The following is a 12,652-nucleotide window of genomic DNA, read 5'->3' as shown; positions in this document are numbered from 1 at the left end:
GAAAGAAAGAAAGAAATGGAGATATATTGAAATCACATGCACAAAGCAACCTCACACCATAATTTTCAATGCATATTTTACACTATTTACATATTTTACTTTAACCTTTTTTAATCTCAATTTGGTTTAGAAACTGTTCAACTTGCCCCGTTTGATTTTTTATTTATTTATTATTTGAAATTCATGTGATGACACACTTTACAAATGAAAACTGTCACCATTTTCCCAGTCTCAGCAGAATCTTTGGCATAAACTAGTTTGAGTCAAAATTGTGCAAGTTCTTGAATATCCAATATAATTCTGTCTCCCTTCAAGGACAACACTATCTTCTCAGTCTTCTGTCTGTTTGACAGGTGCGTTTAAATAATTCCTGCAGGTTACAGCCTCGCTCTTGCTACCTGGAGAGGACTCAAATGTATTCATGTCGCACGCCGCCCTATCGATTACCGGGCTGCAGAGGAATGAAAGGGCACACTGCACAAATCATCATTAAATAAAAGATAAATAATCACGCATTCCCTAGCCCTAGACCCCACTGCATCTCAGTAAATGCTCTTTATCTTGGCTAATTTGAATTTGGGGATGCGGTAACATGCCTGGACAAATTAAAGCATCAGCTACAAACACACACACAAACAAACTGCCCTCACACACACAAAACACACCTCAAGTGATCTCAAAATGTGATTAATGCCTGAGATTTGGTCCTTGTGGAGAATAAACAGAAAAACATTAGTCGGGCGTGAAACAACAAATACGTAGCTTGAGCACCTGTCCTTTTTTCTATTACATTTTTCTCTCATCCCCGCATCACTGTCTTTTTCCCCCCTCCTTCGCCTCTCGTCTGCGGAGTGGCAGCATATATAATCCCTCCGTAATGGACGTTTAATATTTACACGTTTGGTGTAATCACTTAAATGCCTGTTTTACCACGGCCTTGTTTGGGTAGTTGGAGGGCATCTGACAGCCTATTCATCACAAAGTGAGCGTGTGGAACCTCTCACCCCCCTTAACAATCAATCAACCGACAACTTCAACCCCCTTACACACACACACACACACAGCGATTGCAGCATACAGCCTGACTGTGTGATCACTTCTGTTTGCATAACCCCCCACCACACACACTCACACACACAAACCCCATTAGTCCATCATCTAAAAGGCCCTACCTGTGAATAGCTCCATAGGCTCCAGGGATTAATCTTTAGCCCTTCAGACGCACGGCAGCTCTATGCATTTAGAGAGCCTCCATTGGCTCAGGTAATAGGATGTGGACTTAACACTGAAATACATCTAATCATAAGGTTAGCTTTTGATTTCCTTTGAAAGGATTCAGCCGATGGTGAATTACTTTGGCTGGTGGAGAGAATGCGAATCAAATGTTTTATTGGATAGCTATAGTTGCACTAGTTCCAAAAGTCGCTTTGAGCCTTTCTTGGTCACTGTAAAGAGGGGGGAAATAAATCAATGGCTTATGGGGAATACTCTGAAGGAGCATTTTTAATCCAAACAGTTCAAAATAATTTGTATTAATGCGTGTAAAAATGCTCAACGGCTATGTTGAATCTTTAAATGTACTTTCAGTGAACATAAAATAAATGAGTTTAAATATGAGGATGGGGAAAGAATTCAAATGAATAAAAATTCTGTCACATTTACTCACCCTCATGTCGGTCTAAATCTTATTTTAAAGACTTATTTTCTTCTGCCCAACACAAAAGAAGATATTTAAATAATAATTAAGTAAATCATCAAAGAACTTCTATTTTTGGGTGAATTATTCAATTAGGTTCAGATCTTAGGGTTAGGGGAACATTTTTTTTTAGTTCATCCACAATTCAAAAATGATCATTAACTCATGGGGCTTTAAACCGGTATTACTTTCTTTCTGTAGTGTCTTTCTGCTATGGGACACAAAAAAAGACACTTTGAAAAACGTGTTTTTTGGTGGACTTCACACTGAAATACATCTAATCATAAAGTTAGCTTTTGATTTTCTGTTTCTCAGATTAAGGATTTCATAATTAGAGGATTAACGGGGTGAATAGGTGTTTATTTGCTGCCCCCTGTTGGAAAATGAATGAGGGCCCTGAACTTTCTGTCAGAGATGTAAGTTTATCCTTAATGTGTATCTGCAAAGTATGCATACACAGTCTCTAGGGGTTGTTTACATCTGGCCACTTCATGCGTTTTCTCAGATCGGATAGCTATCTGATTTATCAAAACGATTCCATTTACACTTGGTCACATAAATGTGTTTTTGCAAAACGGATGTAAATCTGATCTTCAATGCTATACGCAGATTTAATGGAGTCCACGTCAACGAAAACAACAGTTATGAGATGCATTTTATTGATCATCAGCTAAAATTTCAACCGCAATAAGAGAGAGCGGCAACAGCCCTGGTAAGATAATTTTCTTTACTTTTAATGAAAATGATTGTGTTTTAAGCACCTGCGACTTACTTTCACTTTGATTTGCGATAGTTTGCACGTTGGCTTGATGAATAGATGCTCGGCCGCTCATCTGCGGCGATGCGTGTTGCAGTAGCGCCGTCGTATCTGGCTATAACATGACATATAGCCTATAACACGCTGTCACACGTTAATTAAAAAAATATATATATCCTCGTTTTTGGGAGGAGTAAAGTTTACATATGTGGTTTCAACAACCAGATGCATTTACACTTGTCCAGTTTCGTCTGGAATTTCGGCCCAGACCACCTCCTGAAGTGGTTTGAGCGATCAGATTTAAATCCGTCTCGAATGCGTTTCGGAGGGCATTCACACCTGGCCTTTTCACGATCGGATAGCTATCTGATCACAGACAAAGGCATGAAGTGGCCAGGTGTAAACAGCCCATGTGAGTTTGAAAATGTGCTGGAACGAAGGGGAAATGCCTACATGCAGTTGGACACTCAACACTCAAACACGCTAAGGGTGCAGCTGTGTGTTTTCACTCTCTCTTGCTTCATCGGACAATGACACATTCAATCACACACCGCCACTCTTGTGAGATAGGCGTTCTAACATGTTTTGTTAATGTAGTGTAGGCAAACATTGCACAACTTTCCAATTACCTCCCGTTGTCCTTGCACCCTGTTATTAAGCCCTATTTAATTCCGTCTTACTTTTCACAAAGGTTTTGGGCGTTGGTGGATTAGGTAGCCAGCCTACTTTTCATCATTTTCAATATTTACATTGTAACCTAGCATTTCATAACCACATTATGTCATGCTGTTTTCATTGGCACTGAGTCCTTAATACATCCATTAAAATATTAATTGTTGTAGAATTAATCAGTGATTGTTTAGTTTAGTTTTTTTACTGGCTGTGTGCCCATGAATTCTCTGAATAGAGCATTGTGGATTTATGAAAGCAGTTAGTCAATCTAACGGTGTCAACTCCTATCAAACACTCCCACAAATGTTTCTACCGGGTTTTTTCTCTCCCTGTCAGCATTGGAGGGGAAAGAAGAGGACACGCCTGTGTTTGTCAAGCAGGTGTTTGTGTGTCTACAAGTGTTTCTGTCATTCATACGCTGAAACAAGAAGAGCAGCAAAACCTCAATTCTCTCAGCAGCAGCATCTCTTACTAGCAGGTAACTGTCAGGTACTTATTAACCAGTTTGTGTTAAGCTTCATGTGTGCGCTGTAAAAAGAAAAAGTAAAAAAGCTTTTATCTAAAATGCAGAATTGAGCATTAACCCTTAATTCATCTGCACTGAAAAGTCTCGTTGCTTATGTCTGCTGGTGCATGTCTTCGATTCTCAGCTCACTGAATCACTGTTTACCTCTGCTAACTATTTAGTTCTCTGAGCCATGGTGCCCGCAAGTGTCTTGCCTATTCTGCCGTGCTGTCTATTCTGGGCAGCTTGAATGTTTTGCTAAATATCTCCTTTTGTGTTTAATGTAAGAAAAAAGGTCATACAGGTTTGGAATGGTATAAGTAAAAGAGTAAATGAAACAATATTTGTATCCTTTAGGACTTTACTGAATGCAATTATCTTTTCACAAGAAATTTCCATTTTTTTATCTTTCTTTTCTTTCTTGACCTCACAGAAGAAACGCCAACATGCAGACTGCAGAGGCCGTGTCAGCAACTATAAACACTAACAGGAACTGTACGGTGGAGATCACCAATGTTAGCAGCGTTTACTGCCTTATCAATCCAAAGTAAGTAGAAAATTATGCCTGAGCATATGCAGATATATTTTACATTTACAATAAGTTAAGTTTACATAAGTTTTTAATTTTAGGGCAAATTCCTTTCATTTACTATTAATTTTCTATAGTACATTATTGACAAATATGAACTTCTCTCAGAGTCTACATGTCCAGTGGGTTCAGTTTCCATCCTCCCCAACCCACCATCCGCACCGCCAGGACCGAGGTTTGCTCATTCACAAAGGATGACAACACTGCCACTGGGGCTGTGGGCATCTTGACCTATGACCTCTCCCACATGCAGAATCATATGAGCACTGAGCGCATGGCCATTATGTTCTCTATTCCCTTCGACTTCCACCTCTACAAGAACGTCATGGGCATTGGGTTGTTTGAGAGCAGCCGTGGATGTGACAAGGCCTTGTACAAGCACATGTATGAGGGAAAGGACTTCAGCCAGTTCACCCGTGTAAATGCAGGGGGATCTGGAGTCACCCACAGAGGAAAAAAAGTAGACTTAAGAGCGACCATGTCTACTGTGGGCAAAGCTATTATTAAGCTAGAGGTGTATGATAAGATGGGCTAAATAATAAACAAATTCAGCTTTAACTCAGTAATTCAAAATTGTTTTGTATACTTTACATGATCTTATTCATCATATGCAAAATGATAATAAACATGGCTTTGTGCTTTTTCAAATGTTGATGTCACGGTTTGATGTCTGTATTAATACCTGCATTTATGCTGTCCAAAAATCTGTCAAAATAAAAAATGACCGTTTTGAATACTCATTCTATGTTTGCACTATATAAAAATAAAAAAAAATAAAAAAAATATATATATAGCCTATATATATATATATACACACACACACACACAAATATATACAAACATATACATTATATATACAGTATATGAGTGGTGTTAAGTATTTGGGTAAATGTACTTAGCCTACTTAAGTATCTTTTTGGCTACTTTATACTTTGATTATCAAAGATATTAGCAACTTTTTTTTCTCTCAACATTGTATTTATTGATTTTAGAAACATTTACATTAAAATAAGCACAGAAAAAAAATAAATAATAATAATTACAATAAAAATTAAATAAAAATAATAAATAAAAATAAACGACAACATCTAATCTATACAAATGTCGAGACAATGGTATATTAATATCATAACATGGTGAATGTTACACCTGGTGGTTACACAGAAAATAAACTATTTGCTTCAGCTTCCTTCAAAAAGTCTAAAGGGGTTCCATACTTTGAAAAACTTTCCAGGTTTTCCCTTAACAATATATGTGAGTTTCTCCAAAGCCAAACAACCAGACAATTCTTGTAACCATTGTTTAAAATTAGGAATTTCTGTGTTTTTCCAATGACGAGCAACTACAAGTTTAGCTTGTAATAAACAGAAGGTCAACATTTTCTTACCAGAGTTAGTTAAAGTGCAAGATACAGGGAAAATATTAAATATACAAAGTTTATATTAGCAACTTTTAATGTCTACTTGACTACATATTTGAATAAGTATATGTACTCTTTCCACCAATACATTTGTGACGAGAAATACAATTTTGCCCTTATTTACCCAAACACATGAATGTGAATGGATTAGCATGGACTAGTTGCTGAATCTCAGGTGTTTTATATTTGAAATCAGGTGTAGGCTTTTACTTTTTTAGACTTTAATTTTAGTTAACATTATTTTATTAATATTATATTGAATACCTTTTTGAATGATGTGGGGTTTTTTAACTCTCGAGCTTAATCTGAGACTCGAGTGTTTGTAGACATTTAAGAGGCTGTTGTGTGGACTTTGATTTATTGCAATATTGAGATTTTTTTTTTTAAATATAGAAGATAAATGTGATTACCTCACAAATCAACTGTTTCTTGATTTTCACTGGCATGTCTCTTAGGTGTTGAGGACTTTTTTTTCACACCACTGGCGTATCTTTCAAATTGTTTTCAATGGGAGCGCCGCATTTTTAAAATTATATAAATATAATTTATATATAAATTCATAAATAAGTATACCTAAATTCATCCACTCCCTTGGAATCAAACCCATGAACTTGTCTTTGCTAGGGAGACCAATTTCTTATAGGAAACATCAAATGAAGCACAATATACTGAACGATTTAAATTCATGTTAACACCTCTTGGACTTAGTTAATCTGACTAGACAATTGTTATAATAATAAAAAAATCTGTGCGAACAGTTGCCTTCATTTTTTTAATTTCCATTAACAACTTACCACTGCATTTCAAGCAGGAAATGGAGTGAGAATATTTCTGGGCTTGTTATTCAAAACATATAACAGAACAAAAATTCCCATCCAAACCCTTTCCTTACTCTTGTTTAGTTTCGTAATAAAATAAGCAAACTACGATAATTACTGTACTAAATGCTATAAAAACAAATTGTTATTGATCAATCAAGAAGCCCCACCTAAAATGTGAGTCATTTCTGAGACAAATCTGTGCATGCAACTTCACTGTTCTGGTCTAACGAATCCAACAGCTATGGGTGTGAAACTGTTCCAAGCATTTTCCCACCCATGTCAGTGATGCCTCGAGATGATATGCGTCTGTGTCCATGTCCGTGCGTAAAGAGGGTGTACACTAAATTTGAATAAGCATGCTTTTTTTCCTCAGGTAGGCATGTACTGTTCTTGTTGCTGCTCATGAATACAGGGAAAGGGACAGAGTAAAAACGCAGTGACTACTATTTTGGCACGCACCGTTACTGAGCAACACACATACTCAGACTCCGGAGTACCACAGAGGTAAGCCTTCATTCTCATAGAGACAAAATATGCTTAATAATCATAACTTAATAATCAAAACTAAATGTTAATATATCATTTTATTTCCACATTAAAAGGATAACATGGCAAGACAGTTTATTCAGTTAAGGACACTATTATACACTATTTGCTTCCTCTCTTAAAGCAGAGCATTATAAAAATGAAGATTGCTACAGGCAGAGTGGTTTTTGAGGCAGAGGTCTCTGCGTGTAATTACTGTGGCCCTGTTTATTCGCTTGTTAATATTGAGAATAATGAAAGAGGGGCAGAAGTGAACTTGAGAAGAGCTATGTGAACTTTAATCTAATGCTTCAACGTTTTATATTGTAGTGCTTGCACATACACACAAGAACAGGGTGTTTTTCAATAATACAATATTGAATACAACACATTAATTCAGCACAGTAGTTGAAATAGAGGACAATTAACTTATGACAGCTAACTTTATATCATAGACAAACAATAGAAAAGTTGTTGTATTTTCACTGCAGCCCTCTAGTGTAAACAAAACTGAATTTCCACTTCTTTTTACTGAGGTGCAGACTTCTTTTCTCACACCATCCCTCTCCTCCCTACTTCTCTCCGTTTCAGCCGTCAATCAGATCTATCATCCACCATCATGACTGAGTCTGCTGAGGCTGCCGCTGCCAACGTGAGCAGCAGGAGACACGCCACCATAGAGATCACCAACCTGACAAACAACTACTGCCTCATCAACCCAAAGTGAGACTACAACCAGAAGCTAATCTAATGTTCTACCAAGCATTCAAAACTAAAACTTTGTCTCTTAACATGTATAAGCATTGAAGGAAAGGAGTGTAAAATGCATTTAAAGGGAGAGTTCAGCCAAAACCTGTATGACTTTTTCTTTTGTGAAACACAAAAGAAGAAGAAGATATTTTGAAAACTTGTTTGTCCATACAATGTTGTTTTTGGACCCCATAAACTTTCATTTTACGTTTTTTTTTATTGTTTTTTTTTAAATACTTTCCATTTGTGTTCAAATGAAGTCAAACATGTTTGGGTATATGATGGCAGTATTACATTTTTGGGGGTTAACTATCCCTTTAAACGTGCATGTTGTGTAGCAATAAGAATGTGTGTGTGTGTGCTTGCGTATTATTCATGCGTATAAATCCCACAGGGTCTATCTGGAGAGTGGTGAAACCTTCAACCCCCCTCAGCCTACAGTGCGCCCCCTCAAGACTGAAGTATGCACTTTCAGCAAGACCAGCGCTCACGCCACCGGCAGCGTGGGGGTTCTGACCTACGACCTGTTCGAGCGAAACAGAAATGACTACATTGAGACCCTGGCCATAATGTTTTCTGTCCCCTGGGACTACAATCTGTATAAGAATTGGTTTGCTGTAGGTATATACCCGAAAGGAAAGGAGTGTGATCAGGCCCTTTATAAAGAAATGTACTATCAAAAAAATCAACAGGGCTTTGTGAGGGAGGAGGCCAATGGGTCAGGCATTAACTTTGAGGGCAAATGCCTGGACATCAGGGCCACCATGTGTCCTTTGGGCAGGGCTATAATAAAACTGGAGGTGTGGGACAAGATGGTGTCTCCTATGAGTCAGCAAGTTTGCTAAACAATGTATAAGTCAGCCATTTTACTTATCAAAATCATATAGTAACTTTTTTTTACACATACTTATACGCCTAATGTGTTATCATTGATATCATAAATGTTTGCATATACATTTACCAATGTAATAAATCTAGCACTATTTCTATATTATCCCACACTTTAAACTGTTTGCTTTCTCTGTCAGTAGAATGCCTCAGATTTGTGTTTACAGTTTGCTTCTGCTTCCTGCAGGCTAAATCCGCTCTCATATCAGGCAGCCATTGTGTTGTTATTCAGTCAAACCATCTTCTGGGTAATTTATTTTACTCCCTCATCAGGGCAGAGATCCCTCTGAACAATACACACTGTCTGTACTCTGACTGCCACTGCTGAGGTATTTTGAAATAAATATTTATCCTGCGATTTCGTAGTAATACCTTCGTCTTATACTGAGCCTGAAGGCTTGGTTCTGTATGTCTTGGCTCTTGGTGTATTCAAAATCTCAAATGAGAGCTGAGGCTGTTCGCCATAAGCTGGAAACGGTCCTGTGTAAATATTTTGTAATATGTATTTGGAAAATCCAAATACCCGAAGAGGGCAGCTGAACAATGGGAACCGAAAGACAGAGACGAAGATATAAAGAATGTATCACAGCATCAAAGAACTGGCAGAGCACGTTTTACATCTTTAAACTCCTCTTGTCCTCCTGAATAACTCCTTCAGTAGGCACTGCATGATGTCTTTCCAGCCTACTCAATTACTCACAATTCAGAAACATCAATGCCAATTTATCAGTAAAAAAATTGAGCTAATTGGCAAACTAAACGTTTGACAAGCAAGCAACTATCACTACTTGCCCAAAACTGAAGGGGTCCGATATCTCTTTTAACGCACCAGCAATCCAATCATTAAGGTCAAAGAGCAACGTTTGTATAGAGCACGCCTCGAGAGACTGAAGCAATATTACCAACAAACATCACAAATAAAACAAGTCTGTTCTTAGACCTTAATACAATGGTTGAGAGCAGAAGTGAATTGTTTCTCGTTCCATTTTTCACACTACCGTCAAATGGCACTGATCAAAGGTTTCTTTCTCTATGTGCTGTGGCATTTACATGGAAAGCCATACATAATACAACAGGCTAAACATCTCTTTAACAGATATCTCTGGAGCATTGTTGCACAATGTAATGGACAGGTGGAGAACTGCTGTAAACAGATGGCAAGTGCTTTTCTGATGCTACGTGGGTATACTAAGTCAGTTGTGTGGATTTCCCCCATACTGGAGCTTGGAGCAGTATTCTTTTCTTTCCCTAGTGTATTTATTTTGCACTGCAAGGGAAATATTTCCCATTTTGCTTACGCTGTTTTGTATTTGTGCATTTGAGCGTGTGTATGCATGTCCATGCACGCCACTGGGAAATGCCAATTAATATTGACACACACTCCCAATAAATACGGTTTGCACCTGTATTTAATGCTGTACATTCTTAAAATACTTAATTAAACTGAGATAGGACAAAGTAGGCTAATTTCAGAGTTCACAGATCTCCCAAAAAAAGTCTAAATGCTGTGGCTCAAGGCTTGGCTTGTTAGCTTCATGCCAATTATGCCAGTAAATAGACGCCAAAATGCATCTTTTTGCAGTGTTGGTCATTAAAATATATATTCAAGAAAAATATGGACAAAAACAAGCAACACATAAGTTGGAAATATTTCATTATATTACAGCAGATATTTTGGAGGGCCCTTAAAACTAAAATTGTTATTTTATTTTTTTCCATTTCTGTTTTTGATTTTCATTTGGAGGATTAACTCACTGGAGCTCTCAAAAGGAGAAGTGGTCATTTGTGAGAGGACACACCCAGGAAGAATTTTTTTTAGAGACATCTGAGCAGGGCATTGGGCAAAGGTTGCCCTAATATGGGGGATCTGCGAGAGTTCAGTTCAGTTTTAAGAAGTCCAGGTGACCTTACCCAATGTTAGTCACATGTTATTTGTTCAAATTTGAACCAGACAAAAGGCTAGACACTGCAGGAGCTGTTAAGAACAAAATGGATCAGCATTTACATTTACGCATTTGACACCTTTATCCAAGGTGACTTAAGGCCCGCTCACACCAAGAACATTACCTAGATAACTATAACTAATATTAGCAACCATATTAGCAACCATATTAGCATCCATACCGGTGCACAATAATGTTGTGTTTATTGTAGGGATGCACAACCGATATATGTTAATTTTTGATGTTATCGTTATTGGCCGATAAGAAAATTTGGCCGATATATTAAAGCTGATAAATAATATTTCCTCCAGCTGAGACACTTCAGATGCGCACTGTTCACCATGACGGTTTTGAACTGCTTGAAATATCATTGGAATCACATTTCAAAAGGAAAATACGGTTAAGTGCAACATGTTGTGTCATATAGGCTACATAAAATTATAATGGGAACATTATAGTTGTGTGCTTGGGACATGGCTTTTAATCGTGAGACTTTTGTTTTTGTAATTAGGCTCTCAAAAATGTAAACAAATTTGGATTTATATTTATCGGCCAATATATCGGTAATCGGCTTTCAAAAATAATTTCTATAAATAATTATGTTTAATTGTACCCAAAATGTTTATATCGGTGCATCCCTAGTTTATTGTAGCGCATGCTGCAGTTACACATCACCTGATGCTTTAAATGCATATCATTCATCAGCTGGAAAAAAAATTCCTTATCATTTCTTAAAAATTGTGCAGTTATTATTATAGCTGTGGGTTGGATTTCTGCATTCCCTAAGAATTAGAGCGATTTTAATTACCAACTTTGGTCAGTACAGCCCTTTACAATGCATTCAAGATCAAGATACATATTTTATCAGTTGATGTTATCCCTGGGAATTTAAACTTCCAAAAAAATATCTCAGAAACGAATATACTTAAATTATTTGAAAAGAATACCAATCTTTGTCTTAAATACAATGGTAGAGGTAATGCCCAAACAAGCATAGATAATAGCTGCGATCACAATAATTTATCTTTGCATTTAATGTGAATTCTCTTCTACAACATTTTCTGCCAGTGATATCCTTAACTGACTTCAACAAGCCCAGTTTCACAAGAAAAAAAAAATCCATTTCATTCATTCTGAAAATAGATTTATATTGGTAAATCACAATTCAAATTGGTTTACTGCTGTTATTTTGCTGTGTGAGAGTGCCACTGTGTGGAGGGATGAGGTAAAGTGACTCAGAGCTACATGCAATTTACACACAATAGCCTATCTATTGGATTATAGTTATGATGATGAGTATAAGCTATTAAGAAATACAAACTGGTAATATATTACTGTACTTAATATAAATAAAAAGGGAAAAAAAGCTTTCAGTCTAACATCCAAATATCTATCTCTGCCTAAAGGGAAGAGTAAAAGAGGAAAAGACAGAGGAGAAATAAGAACATTATGTTGTTGTGTGTGTTTGTGTACTTGTGTTTGCTTCTAAAATTATTTACCCCATATTTGAACTGTTCCGTGGTTCTTGAGCAGCATGCCTGTTGTCTGATCTCAGTGATGACAGCATTCAGATGCGCTCTAGGAGCGCTGTCAACCCCCACCAGCAGACGCCCACTCGGTTGTGTCCAGAACGACAGCATCTCCTATACAAACTACAAGAAAATCAACAAATCCAGCAGAGTACCATCCAGATATAAGTGTGCTATACAATACAGTAAAATAAATGATCAGTTCCATAATAGTTCACACATGGTTCAAGCAATTATTAATGTTGATAAAGAATACAAATATCAAACAATATATTTTTATGAATATGATACATTTTAAAAATATATATTGTTTTATCTTTTTATTCTTTTTCAATTTTATTAGTTCTTGAACCATGTGTGAACTAACATGGCATCAGGTTTTGTTTAGTATACTTTCGGAATGTAACCTAAAGTGAATAATTTAATTGAAATTGGATACAAGGCTACTAAAAAACATAATACTAGTAACAATAATAGTAGTAATATTAAAATATTAGTATAACAACAAACTACAGAAAATTAATTAGAAACATATAAATATTACAGTTTGTTAATCA

General features: G+C 36.7%; 2 protein-coding genes and 1 long non-coding RNA gene across 4 annotated transcripts in view; 2 read left to right on the top strand and 1 right to left on the bottom strand.

Moving 5' to 3' along the window:
• Positions 1-12,652, bottom strand: part of LOC306994877 — a 67,938-nt gene that overhangs the window by 54,806 nt on the left and 480 nt on the right. The window contains exon 2 of the long non-coding RNA XR_013796754.1: positions 12,066-12,209. This is a non-coding gene — a long non-coding RNA (uncharacterized lncRNA). The remainder of the gene's footprint in view (positions 1-12,065; positions 12,210-12,652) is intronic.
• LOC306996940 (DELTA-actitoxin-Afr1c) lies at positions 3,447-4,978 on the top strand. 2 transcript variants are annotated; one of them, XM_079609895.1, is made up of 3 exons: positions 3,447-3,603; positions 4,064-4,177; positions 4,328-4,978. In XM_079609895.1, exons 2-3 carry the CDS (start codon positions 4,077-4,079, stop codon positions 4,752-4,754), a joined length of 528 nt encoding a protein of 175 aa, XP_079466021.1. In that variant the 5' UTR covers positions 3,447-3,603; positions 4,064-4,076; the 3' UTR covers positions 4,755-4,978. The 2 variants fall into 2 exon arrangements, with proteins under 2 accessions (XP_079466021.1, XP_079466022.1); XM_079609896.1 differs by having other exon boundaries at positions 3,466-3,614; positions 4,328-4,958.
• apnl (actinoporin-like protein) lies at positions 6,681-8,979 on the top strand. The gene is made up of 3 exons (XM_079626179.1): positions 6,681-6,964; positions 7,577-7,708; positions 8,130-8,979. Exons 2-3 carry the CDS (start codon positions 7,605-7,607, stop codon positions 8,578-8,580), a joined length of 555 nt encoding a protein of 184 aa, XP_079482305.1. The 5' UTR covers positions 6,681-6,964; positions 7,577-7,604; the 3' UTR covers positions 8,581-8,979.

The sequence above is a fragment of the Phoxinus phoxinus genome (genome assembly GCF_949152265.1).
Source record: "Phoxinus phoxinus genome assembly, chromosome: 1".
NCBI classification, from domain to species: Eukaryota; Metazoa; Chordata; class Actinopteri; order Cypriniformes; family Leuciscidae; genus Phoxinus; species Phoxinus phoxinus.
This window is presented reverse-complemented; position numbering and strand designations above follow the sequence as displayed.